This window comes from Lissotriton helveticus, chromosome 4_1 (assembly GCF_964261635.1).
Source record: "Lissotriton helveticus chromosome 4_1, aLisHel1.1, whole genome shotgun sequence".
In the NCBI taxonomy this organism is placed as follows: domain Eukaryota; kingdom Metazoa; phylum Chordata; class Amphibia; order Caudata; family Salamandridae; genus Lissotriton; species Lissotriton helveticus.
The window spans coordinates 1063326987-1063340209 of NC_136063.1; the positions used below are offsets into that span (position 1 = coordinate 1063326987).

The 13223-nt window shown below is 52.5% G+C and overlaps 1 protein-coding gene across 3 annotated transcripts in view; it reads right to left on the reverse strand.

The window, feature by feature from the left end:
* TRIO (trio Rho guanine nucleotide exchange factor) overlaps window positions 1-13223 on the reverse strand; it is a 4034553-nt gene that overhangs the window by 2131291 nt on the left and 1890039 nt on the right. For all 3 annotated transcript variants that reach the window (XM_078687660.1, XM_078687659.1, XM_078687661.1), the window contains exon 32: window positions 13043-13188. In XM_078687660.1, the coding sequence (XP_078543786.1) occupies window positions 13043-13188 (146 nt within the window). The remainder of the gene's footprint in view (window positions 1-13042; window positions 13189-13223) is intronic.

A 13223-nucleotide genomic window follows, 5' to 3' on the forward strand; every position in this document is an offset into this window, starting at 1 on the left:
CACCTCCTTGTGGCCCAATGCACTGGCCCCCCCCCCCCATCCCTAAGGAAAGCGTGAAGAGCCTGGGAGTGTGGCTGGATAACAAACTCTCCTTCTCCACCCAGGCCACAAAATTATCTGCCACATGCTTTGGCCTACTTAGAATCTTGAGGAAGGTTCTCCCGTTGCTTCCGCTAGAGGCTAAAAAGGTGGCGGTTCAAGGTCTTATCCAGTCCCGCCTGGATTCAAACAATGCCCTATACGTGGGGGCACCTGAGTTTACCCTCCGGAAACTACAGGTTGTTCAAAACTGTGCAGCGCGTTCTTTGCTGGAAATCCCGCGCACTCAGTCTGCCAGACCTGCTCTAAAAAGTCTCCACTGGTTGCCAGTGAGGCAGAGAGTGGCCTTTAAAGCATTGTGCTTGGCGCATCGCACCGTCTGGAAAACAGGTCCAGCAATCAACAGTAATCTTGTCACCTCCTACCATCCTAATAGGAAACTGCGATCAACGGAGGCCTTCCTTGCCGTTGTTCCCAGAGTAAAGCGAACCAGGGCCGGGGGAAGACTGTTCTCGCTGAACACCGCAAGGCTCTGGAATGATCTTCCCCTCTCACTCCGGTCCAACTCAGATCTCCTCTCATTCCGTAAAAACCTAAAAACACTGCTGTTTGTCAAATCCTATGTACCGTAGCTCCCCTTCCGTCACTTACTGGTCAACTCAGCGCTTGGACGCCTACGGGCAGCAATCGCGCTCAATAAATACCGTTACAATTACAATTACAATTACAATACTTCCTTGTGCTTTGATACCTCAATTAGCACACCTTCCAACTATCAAAATGCTGCTAGTTTAACATACTTTGAAACTCCTACATGTTAGGAATCTAGTCACAGTATTTCACAAGCTCAAAATTGCATGAGTAGGGCTAAGGGAAAGCAACGCACGCCATGCCTCCACATCACAGTCACGTACAGGGATCGGGTCCTACATGGTCATAACGTGTCCCGATGGCAGACAACATAGACACTTCGAGTGGGGCAGGCAGACGGTTGAGTATCCTAACTTGGAATGTTAATGTGCTGGGCTCCAAGGTTAAGAGAGGTCTAGTGAATGCCTATATAAAAAGGAGTGATTCAGATGTCATCTTCCTACAGGAAACACACCTCAAAGGTACCCAGGGTGCCTTCGTAGCCAGAGGCCGATACAGGGTGCTAGTACATGCGGGATACACGTCCGACTCTAGGGGAGTGGCAGTTCTAGTTAAAAAATCCCCACCCTTCAACATTACTTGCACGTGGATCGATCCACAAGGTACGTACGCGGGTGTGCAAGGCACCTGGAACAGACGCACATATACCCTGATATCACTCTATGCACCACCCAAACTGCAGACACGCACAAATACAGCGCTGGCTAACATCCTCCTAGATACGGCAGATACGATACAGGTAGTGGGCGGAGACTTTAACGACGTCATGGACATCAACCTAGACAGATCTGGGAGCACAGGTGAAGGAGGGCATAGGACTGCGCTGCGTAACCAGATGACTACCGTAGGGTTAACTGACGTCGGGCGATGGCTTCACCCAACACACTGCACATATTCATATTTTTCTGGGGCCCACAAGACACTCTCGCGCCTGGATTATATTTTTATGTCCCGACACTATCTGAGGGTGGGAGATATTGCAGAATACAGGGCCAGGGGAATATCTGACCACTCCCCATTATACGTGCAAGTGGGCCTGGACCGGAGTAGGGACTTGAAATCCTGGCGCCTCGCAGCCTGGGATCTTCAAAACCCGGCAATCCTCAAAGGCGTAAGAATAGACATTAGACTATACATCGCCGAGAATGAAGACTCGGTGGACTCGAAGGTCACTCTATGGGAGGCTTTGAAGCCGGTCCTACGTGACAGACTTCGTTCTAGACTAGGTGAGGAAAGGAAGATGCAACAAGCTGAGGTAGCGGACCTGGAACAGGCTATTTTGAGTCGGGAAGAGGAGTACATAACACATAAGACTAGCGTTACCTTGCGACGGTTACTAGATGCCCAGAAACAGTATAGGGAACTGGTGACCAACGAGGCCAGGACCCAAGCCTTAGCCACCCTCCATAGACTATATGATGTGGGGGACAAGTCGGGAAAGCTACTAGCATGGCTCAGCAAAAAAGAGCGGGCGGTAAGATGGATAGACGCTATCGCTACTGCTGACGGAGATGTGGTCAACTCCGACTTAGAGATAGCAGAGGCTTTCGCGACCCATTATGAGGCCTTCTACGCCGCTCGAGACCTAGCTACCCCTGAGGTGGCCCTCCAATACTTGGAGGAGACGGCTTTGCCGACCCTCCCCCCTGAGGCCATGGAGGCATTGGAAGCTGACATAACGTCTGAGGATATCACCAATGCTATTGCCAAACTCCGGCTTGGCAAAACCCCTGGCGCGAATGGCTTTCCAGCAGAGTTGTTTAAACGCACGGCGGACCTTTTGACCCGGCATCTTCGGGGCCTCTTCACGGGTGCCTATGAAGATGGAGAGCTCCCTCCAGACCTTACAAGGGCCACTATTATACCGATCTATAAAGAGGGCAAACCGCGCGATAACTGCGCCTCCTACAGGCCGATCTCTCTGCTCAACACAGAAGTGAAACTGCTGGCAACCATCTTGGCTACACGATTGAGGACGGTCATCGCAGACCTCGTACACCTAGACCAGTCGGGCTTCTTACCTGATAGGGCAACGAAATTGAATCTGAGGAGAACCCATAATTGGCTCCAGGAGGTGAGGGGAAGAGGTGACCCCCATTGGTTCCTCTCCCTAGATGCCGAAAAGGCTTTTGACGCAATCCATTGGCCCTTCCTGTTTGCAGTGCTCCAGAGGTTTGGATTTGGGCCAAAGTTTATTGCTTGGGTCCGGTTGCTCTATACTGGCCCAGTGGCCAGGGTGAGGGTCAACGGGAGGCTCTCTCGGGAGTTCCAAATCCAGAGGGGGACTAGGCAGAGCTGCCCCTTGTCCCCTCTCCTCTTCACGCTGGCCATTGAGGTGCTCGCGGCCAGAATTCGACATAATGAGGACATCCATGGCTTCACTAGTGGAGACACGGCACTGAACACTGAAAAGGTCTCGCTCTATGCAGACGATGTTTTGCTCTACATCACTAAACCGGAGGACACGATACCGGAGTTATTTCGAGAGCTCGAATGCTATGGACGGATGGCGGGCCACAAAATTAATTGGCATAAATCTATACTTTATGACCCAGGGGGTCGCACTCAATGGGGGAGACTGCCGGAGGACCTGATGACAACAACGGAGGGCTTCCAATACCTGGGCGTGTATATAACAGCGGATAAGTCCCTCTCGCTCCAGAGAAATCTGGAACGGATCATATCTAATGCAGTGGCAGATATGGATCGCTGGAGGCAGCTCCCACTGACACTTTTGGGCAGGGCAGCTATGTATAAAATGATCATCCTACCGAAATTTTTATATGCCCTACAAAATGAGTACTACCCACTACCTGTGGCAGTCTTCACCAGGATTCATGCAGATCTGAGATCCTTCCTTTGGCTAGGTAAAAAGGCCAGGGTGGCCCTGTCTACACTTCAGAGACATCAATATAGCGGGGGGATCTCACTTCCGAACTTGGAGGCCTACTACTGGGCGGAGCATCTGACCCCAATCAATGACTGGCTTCATACACCCGCGGACCACCCAACGTATGCACTAGAGAGGACTAAACTGGCGCCCGATAACATACTAAAATATTTGTACGGGAGTGGCGGAAGAGCCTCCCTCCTTCCGGCCACGTCTATAACGCTTAGGGCATGGACTAGAGCTACGCGTCGCATGGGGTGGGAGAGGAAGCCCACACGACAGACACCACTATGGCACTGCCAATGGTTAACCGAGCTGCATAAGCTCAAAGGATTCAAAAGGTGGGATGATATCGGCATCTCCACCATAGGCGATGTGATGGCCAGGGGGGAGCTGAAATCGTTCCAGGTCCTCCAATCGGAGTTCGGACTGCACAATACACAGTATCTCAAATATGCTCAATTGAGAGGTGGGGGAGATGGAGGACCTAGACTGGGAGATAGTTCTGATGCATCCCCGGGAGGTAGCAATCAAATCTAGATTACGACTCATTCAATTCAACTTTCTCCATAGGACATACTTTGACAGAGTGCGTCTATGTAAGATGGGAAGGATAGACGAGTCACGCAGCCTTTGGTGCCTCCAAGAGGAGGGGGATTTTTTTCACACAGTGTGGTCCTGTAGTGTAATTCAGACATACTGGACCCAGATATTTGGGTAACTGGAGGAAGTCCATGAGGCTTCACTCTCACGGGACCCCAAGTTAGCGTTACTTGGAATGACAAATGAGGTGGACCTGACTCGCCCATTACTCATTTTCCTAGTCCTTGCATTGGTGGTCGCCAAACGAGACATCGCAAAACGCTGGGGCTTGCCGGACCCTCCGGATCTGGAGGAATGGAGGCGGGGGTTAGACCTATATATGGCGGCAGAGAGGGTCACCTACAAGGCGAGGGGCTGTCCAAAGAAATTCCGTAGGGTCTGGTCAAAATGGAGACACTACCATGGGCTGGATGGGGGGACATAGGAGGCTCCCAATGGCCGGGAAATGGGAAGTGACTGTGGGACACAATACAACTGCCTGTAAGATCACGACTGACAATGCTGATCCTGTAATGAGCTGTATTCCACCTGCTCTGAGGAACACGACCGTTCGGATACACGAGAGGGAGGGGAGGAAGGGGGGAGGGATGAGGGTGCGTGACCGATGTATCTCTAGTTTTAAAATACCTGAATACTGTGAAGACTCCTGGCTTGTATGTCTTCTATTGTCCATTTGGGGGGAGGTTTGGGGAGGGGGGTTTTGTTATTGTGTGATTTAAAAAGTAAAAAGCAGGGGGCGTGGCCAAGATGGCGGCGGAGTAGGACGTGTTTTTGTCCCCTCCGGCGCCGGGCCCTGAATAGCGGGGGCCCCCGGAGTCCCATTGAGCTGCGGGTTGCTCCAGAGACCGAACACAGCGGCCGCCGGTGGGGGTGCGACCCTAGGCGGAGCGGGAGCGGCCGGTGCGGTGCCGGAACCGGTGGAGTTGCCTGAGGCCGGAGAGGCGCCTAGAGCGGTGGCGCAGGAGAGCAGTCCTCGGCAGCCGGGAGTGGAGCTGGAGGCGGCGTCCGGCGGGTCTGCCTGGGCACTGCTGTGAGAAGCACCTGAGGGCCGTTGGCGGAGCAAAGGCGCCTGACCGGTGCTGCATCCCCGGATCCCCGGACGGGGGAGGAGCTTATCACCCCGGGCGCCCGGAGCCAGAGCACGGTGAGCTGCCCAGTCGAGGTCGCGGTCTGCGGCCTAGCGCCGAGAGCGGATGTCGCTGACGCCGAGGATCACGCACTGGGCGGAGTCTGGGCCCGTGCATTGAGGTGGGTCTGGGCTCCGACCTAGGTGGAGAGCAGGCAGCCCGAGGGCCTCTCCGGCAATCCGGCGGAGGTGCCGCGACAGGAGGGACAACCCTTGGCTGATCCCCTAACCACGGGGAAGCCGGAAGAGTGGCGGCCTGACCCCCGGAGTGGCGCTACGCTACAAAGGAGTGCCGGTGCGAGCAGCTAGTACCCACGGTCTCGCCTTGGCTGCTGGGGGTCGAGAAGTCGGACAGCAGGACACCTGCTGCAGGGGGGACCCGTTTGGCGCTGTACCGGAGATAGGCCCTGCGAGCTGGGTTTCCACCCCCCCCCCCTTCCACCCCTAGCGCTGGATCAGGACTCTTGCTAACGCCTGCAGACGGGGGGGCCGAGCTGTCGAATGGTACTGAGAGTGCCCTAGAGGACCGCGATTTGCCATCCCGAGACGCCTGTTGCAGGGGGGGAACGAGAGGCTGCTCTCCTGGTCCCTGGCTTACCGGCAGGCTGCGACTGAGCAGCCGCTTCGCCCAGACTGACAAGGTGGGATCAGGAGCTGCGAAGGCTGCTGGACCGGACCATACTGGGGCTGCCTCTGTTACAGGCACCGAGGGAGGTTTACTGGTGCATTACTTGGATTCCACTGGAGCCGGGAGGACTCCGGTCGGTGTCTACCAGGAAGTCCACGAGGGCCGCGATGGCTAATATTGTGCGCAGGAAGGCCGGTAAGGATGCCCAGTCGAAGAATTCCCAGCAACCGCCGTCCCCTGGCCCGAGTTCCTCTCCGGGACGGTCGGACGACGAGGCTCCAGTTACCAAAGCCTTTATGACTGACCTCTTTAAATCTATCAAAGACGATATATCGGAACTCCGAGCACAACTGACGTCGGATCTCCGAGAGGTGCGGAGGGACGTCGATGCAGTGGGGGAGAGAGTGGCCACGCTAGAGGATCACGATCTTAGCATAGCGAACGACGTCCACCAGTTGCAACAGGACGTGCTGAGACTTACTGAACAAAACTTGGACTTGCAGTCCCATGCAAAGGATTTGGAGGACCGTTCCCGCAGAAATAACATCCGTATTCGAGCGGTGCCGTGGGATGGTGAGGCGGGAGATCTGCGGGGCTACGTGCAGGCCCTCTTCCTTCAGATCCTGGGTGAGGAGGATATCCAGGACATTCGGATGGATCGGGTTCACAGAGTAGGACTGCCGCGGAGGGGCGGACCTCCCCCGGATATTCTAGTGTGTGTCCATGACTTTCAACTCAAAGAGAGGATCCTCAGGAAAGCTCGAGACGCTCCTACTCTGCAGTTCCGTGAACACCGCCCGCAACTATATCAGGACTTGGCGGCGACGACCCTTCAGAAGCGGAGGGAGTTTAGACCTGTGACGGCTTTCTTGCGGAACCGTAACATTACTTACTCATGGGGTCATCCATTCCGCATAGTTTTTCGTTGGGAGAACAGGCTGGTGCAGTTACGCTCGCTTCAGGCAGCAAAGAACCTCCTGGGCATTGAAGATGAGTCTCCAACTTCGAGAGTGGGCAGCCCGTCCCCGAGACGTCGACATCGGTCCTCCTCTTGGCATAGAGTGGGTCCAGCGCCTGGCCATGGACGGCCCGACCGAACGGCCAGCCTGCAGGAAAGGGGGGATGCGGTGGCCTCCGTTGCTTCGGCGACGCTGACTGAGTCGCAGCAGAGCTCCGGGGTGGCCTGAATAATGGGCTGCGACTGATGGCGCCGGAGGGGGCTCCTGTTCTCAGGTTCCGTGGGTATGCAAGTACTTTGTGAGAAGACACCCCGGACCGAGGCCCTGGGAGTTCCAGAGTGAGTCTCCCGTCCCCTTCCCAGTGACTACGCGGTGCGCTGCACTGCTCTGGGACTCTTCGTTGAGACTGCTAAGTATCTCTGTTTGTTTTTGGGTTGGGGTGCTGTTGGGGGGGGGGAGGAATTCAGGGGGTGTTGTGTGGGTTGGTGGGAAAGGGGTTGGGAGAGTTGGGGAGTGGTGGTGCCTGGTGTGGATGTATGGTGTGCTTTTTCTAATTGGGGCTGGATGCTCGGGACTCTTGCTTGCCGGGTCTACCAGGGAGCGTCATACTTGGATGCTTGCTGTTCCCAGTCCTGGGTTACGGGATTTTATAGACACGGTGAGGCGAGGTGGAGTCTTGGTGGTGAAGGGTCGATTGGATCTGGCAACTGTGATTGTCAAGAGGGAGGGGGGCGGGGAGGTACCTGCACTGCTTAGCCTGGGGAGGGTGGTGGAGTTCCCTTATGCCGATTAGTGTTGGGACGTGGAATGTCAAAGGCCTTAACTCCCCGCAGAAGCGCCAAAAAGTATGGAAGTATCTTATTGATCACCAACTGGATATTGTGGGACTCCAGGAGACCCACCTGGCGCGTAAGGATGAACTCCGGCTCCGTCACAGGCACTTCCCATTGATTTATAGGGCCTCTGCCTCCACCAAACAGAGGGGTAGCGCTTCTCTTTCGAGTGTCTTTGCACTTTCAACCCTTGGGGACTAGCTGTGACAAGGAAGGGCGGTGGCTTATGGTTAAGGGGGTGCTTGGTGGAGTGTCCTGTACATTTGTAGTGGTGTATGTCCCCAATTCGGGGCAGAATGCTTTTCTGTGTGACCTGTTGGACAAGGCGGGGGACTTTGCGGAGGGCCTTGTGGTGATGTTGGGTGATTTCAACATGATTTGGGATGGGGATCTGGATAGCTCAAGGACGCAGAGGGCGGGGGCGGGAGTGTTTTCTGCTGAGAATCGGGATGCGATTGGGGATTTTGGTTTGGTTGATAGCTGGAGATTCTTGCACCTCCAGTCGAGAGATTACACATTCTTCTCCCATGTTCACCACTCCTACTCCAGGCTTGACCATGTTTTTGTGAGCCAGGCTCTCCGAGGGGATTTGACGGATGCTAGCATTTTTCCCCTGTCTGTCTCGGACCACAGCTTGCTGGTACTGCGGCTGCGATGGCCTTCCGGGGGGGACGGTGTGAAAACTTGGTATTTTCCACCAGCACTCGTCAGGGACGATTCCTCATGCAAAGCCCTACGTAAAGCAATAGGGGAATTCCGAACTCTTAATCCGGCGTCGGATACCTCCCTGTTTAACACCTGGGATGCCTGCAAGGCCTCGATACGGGGTACATGCCTTCTCCTCAACGCCAACCTCAATCGACTGAGGAGGAAGGACAGGGAGGACCTGGAAACGGAGCTGGCAGCCTTGGAGAAGGCCCACAAGGATAATCCGTCTAGGCTTACCCTGAGACCATTGACCGCAGTAAGGGGTAAATTGAAGGCCCACTATGCCAACCGGGCGGAGTTCACCTTGCTCAGACTGCGGCGCACTTCCTATTCCCAGGGAAACAAAATAGGTAGACACCTGGCACGTCAACTGCGCGACAAACGGGAAAGGGATTATATAGGGGGCATCCTGGACCCTTCAGGTACGATTCGCCACAGTGATGCTGATAAGGCTGGTCTCTTTGGCCAGTTCTATGAGGCACTTTACAGGGATGACCCTAGAGATCCAGCAGCACAGGAACGTTTTTTGGCTTCTCTCCCCATCCCAAAGGTGTCGAAGGAAAGAAACGAGCTGCTGGGGGCCCCTATCTCTAGAGAGGAGGTGCTGACGGCTATCAGGGACCTTAAACTTCACAAAGCCCCCGGCCCGGATGGTTACACGGCTCTATTTTATAAATCCTTCGCTTCGGAGCTCTGCAAATTTTTGGTACCCCTCTTTAACGATATGGCGGACACAGGTTGCACCACGGGCTCCATGGCCGAGGCCAGAATCTCCGTGATTCCTAAGTCAGGGAAAGACCTGTCCCACTGCTCAGCCTACCGACCGATAGCTTTGCTTAACATAGACGCCAAGCTCTATTCCGCGATTCTGGCTCGTCGACTTCAGGATCTGATGCCGACCATTATCCACCCGGATCAGTCGGGTTTTATCAAAGGACGCCAAACACATGATAACCTGAGGAGGGTGATTCATCTCATTGAGAAGGCCTCGAAGATGCGCCTCCCGGTGGTGCTGGTGGGGTTGGATGCTGAAAAGGCTTTTGACCGGGTGGACTGGAACTTCATGTTCCGCACCCTGGAGGCATTTGGATTCGCGCCGCGCTTCCTCACTATGATCCGTGCGAACTACAATACTCCATACTCCAGGGTGGTGGTTAATGGACACCGCTCCGCCGGTTTTGCTCACACCAGGGGCACGAGACAGGGCTGTCCCCTCTCACCTTTGCTCTTTGCCTTGAGCATTGAACCCCTAGCCATCGCGCTGCGTGAACACGAACTGATAAAGGGACTCCCCTTTTCGGGTGAACAACATAAAATCTCCCTTTTTGCGGACGATGTGCTCCTCTCGGTAGGAGATCCGGCGCAATCTCTGCCGCACATACAAACTCTGCTCTCTAGCTTTGAGGATGTAGCCGGATTCAAGGTTAACTTTAATAAATCCTATATCTTGAACCTGACGCTCCCACCGACTGAGGTGGAGCGATTGCGGCCACTTACGCCATTGGCATGGGCGTCGGACTCCCTGCTCTATTTAGGGGTCCGACTAACATCCTCTGTGGGCTCTTTGTTTGCAGCGAACTTCCCGCCTATGTTTTCGGCTGTGCGGAGGGAATTGGACAAGTGGAAGCCGAAATACATTTCTTGGCTGGGCAGGATCCATGCTATTAAGATGGTCCTCCTTCCGAAATTCCTGTATCTTTTCCAGGCCCTCCCCATACCGATAGAACTCGATTTCTTCCGACGGGTGAAGACCCTCCTCTTGAAATTCATATGGCAGGGTGGCCGAGCACGCCTCTCTTATGCGACGTTGAGGCGACCAAGGGAGGGGGGAGGAGTGGGTCTCCCGGATCTGCACTTGTACTATAAGGCCGCGCAATTGAGAGTATTAGTGGAGTGGTCGCAGCAGGAATCAGAAAAACACTGGCTGCACATGGATAGAAGTGTGGCTGGGAGATCGATTTGGGACCTAGCTTGGAAACCTAGATCAGACAGACCTAGGAACGCTTACATCAGCACCCCCACAGGCACGGTCTTGAAGGTGTGGGACTCGGTTTCTGGGGACGAGCGTTGGACGTCATTCCCCTCCCCCTTTACTCCGCTACATTTTAACCCGGCCTTTCCGCCGGCATTACAGGAGGGGCCTTTTCGCCTTTGGAGAGAGGGTGGTTGTAGAGCCCTTACGCATCTTTTCCACGGTGCGGAGCCCCTTACCTTCTTTAATTGCATGCGGGACTACGACCTACCACCGACGGAACGGTATCGCTATGCCCAGTTGATCCACTGGGCGACTTCGCCCGGTCTCAGAGAGGCAGCTATCAGACCGCCCTCACCGTTCGAAGCTTTCCTGTTATGAACCTCCACAATGAAGGGAACGATCTCTTTTTTATATAAACTCCTACTTGACACGGTGCTCTCCCCACGTCCCCACTATATGGATCATTGGGAAAGTCAGCTGGGTAGGGACATAGAGGAGACTGAATGGAGGAGTCTTTGGAGGGACATTAAAACCCATAATCACTCGGCAGATCTGAGGGATGCCCACCTCAAAACCATGTTTGATTGGTATCTCTACCCCTCAAAACTTCATCGCATCTTCCCGGCGACTTCGGACCGCTGTTGGCGAGGCTGTGGCTTATTGGGTGATTTTCGCCACATCTGGTGGGATTGCCCTGTCATTAGACCTTTCTGGGCCGAAATTCTATCACATATCAAAGACATGCTGGGATATCCAATTCCGGATTCCCTATCCTTTGTTATCTTGGGTCTCCGAGACCCGTTGTTAGAACATCAAACGAAGGCTGATAAGCAAATTTTGTGGCTGTGCTTGGGGGCGGCTAAACTGACACTGGCTGCTGAGCATGGAGAGAATGGCGGACATCTTCCTGGGCAACTTTAAGAACTTTATGTTTCGCTGGGGACCTTTGGTCAGGTTTTTGTCGACTGGTTTACCTTCTGCTGTCTGTCCATCGGCCCTGAGAGGACTTCATCTTTTCCAAATATAATTACCCAGCTGATATGAGTGAGGAGTGATGACTGAGAGTGTATGCTGGCGCCACCACTTTGGGGGGGGGGGCTGGGAGGGTGACACGGTTGGGGGGGTTTGTTTGCGGCACAACAAGAATGAGGAGGGACCTCACCAGCGCGGGACTCACGTGCCATTTCGTGCCACTGGCTATCCCCAGCAGAGTCCTTGGGTGACACCTGGCGAACGACTACCCGATGCTCTCATTACAAACTTCGCTTAGACTAACTAGCTGGTGCTTGGTACTAATGATGGCTGTGTTGGATGCTCCAGCGGGGCCCGGACTGTGCTACTGCATTGATGCCGCTTGGTTTCATTTTGTTTGTTTTCCTTTTGTTTTCTTTAAAATGCAATAAAAATATCTTTTACAAAAAAAAAAAAGTAAAAAGCAGACACAGGCATTGCCTGGGAAAGCCTATAGCTAGCTCAGCTCTGGTGCCCATACCGTACAAATTCTGTTCGCCGCCCAACCCCAGGGTTGTGGGCTATACGGCTGTGTATCTCTTTAGACAAGTGAACCACCCTGACTGTGATGTATTACTGTACCTTCAGCCTGCTCCATTTATTGGCTCCTTGTGTATCTGCAATAAAAAACTTTAAAAGAAAATTAAAAAAAAAAATTGCATGAGTAAGCCTTGGAATCATTGCTGTGCTTGGCCAGATGCTGGGAAAATCGCAGTAGTCTTTGATATATTCAGCTAAACAGGGACAATGTAGTTGCTCTTGAGGTGTCCTGTGAACACTTTTTTTTATTGTCTCCTTGGCACCTGATGCTCAGCTATAAAGTACAACTTCTGCTTTTTATAACACCATATATTACCTCAATATTATGATTAGGTTTTAATATTATAAACAATGTGAGGAATGGGAAGCTTGAATTAAGCAATGAAATGAGCGCTATCCCTCGTGAGGGAGCATCTCCAAGTTGCACTCCAAAAGTGAAGTTTCAGAAATGTTCTCAAAGCGTAATAATGAGGTTTTCATAAATTCTTTTAAATCTTTTCATATCTTGATACTATTATTTACATAGTATATATCACATTTATGATTCCGTTTTCATTTCTGCCCAATGCACTTTGGGCTTAACCCTTCGTCAGGGGACTTCTTCTGAAAACTTAAGTTTATAACATACAGTCAGGTACAGGAAAAATCACACTGTTTTATCAAAACAATTGGTCAATTGTGTGCCAAAAAACGGTTGTTGAATCAATGGCAGTTTGAAATAACATGCCATAAGTGAAAATCATCGTTGGGTACACATGCTTCACAATAAATGCCTGTTAACTGCTTAGAAGTGAACAGACGAAAGGGCACCATGGGTGCAACAATAAATAGATAGATTAAATTAAGAAAAGTATGGTGCAAGGAAATTATTAATAACAATAAAGTTCCAGTCTTGGGGAAGTGTAAGTGCCAGAAAGGGTATAGGGAGCTGCAAACAGAGGTGAGACTGCCATACTGGTTGTTATGCCCTTTTTTGCAATGAATTTGACAGCCATTGAATGTTGACATTCCGAACTATTTCAGTCTGCTTTAATTGCAATAAATGTTTACATATAGAAAAGAGGGGCATAGCTGCTCACCTTCTTTGTCCTTTGTATTTGGTAGCTGTAGTAGTTTTAAGGATGTGAATTGGTTCTTTTAATGCACCTTTTAGATGAATAGTTCTCTCCTGAATAACCTCCCGGATGTGCTTGATCCAGTCTTGTTTATTTTCAATATTACAGGCCTACAAACAAACAAAAAAATCAAGATAATAGGATG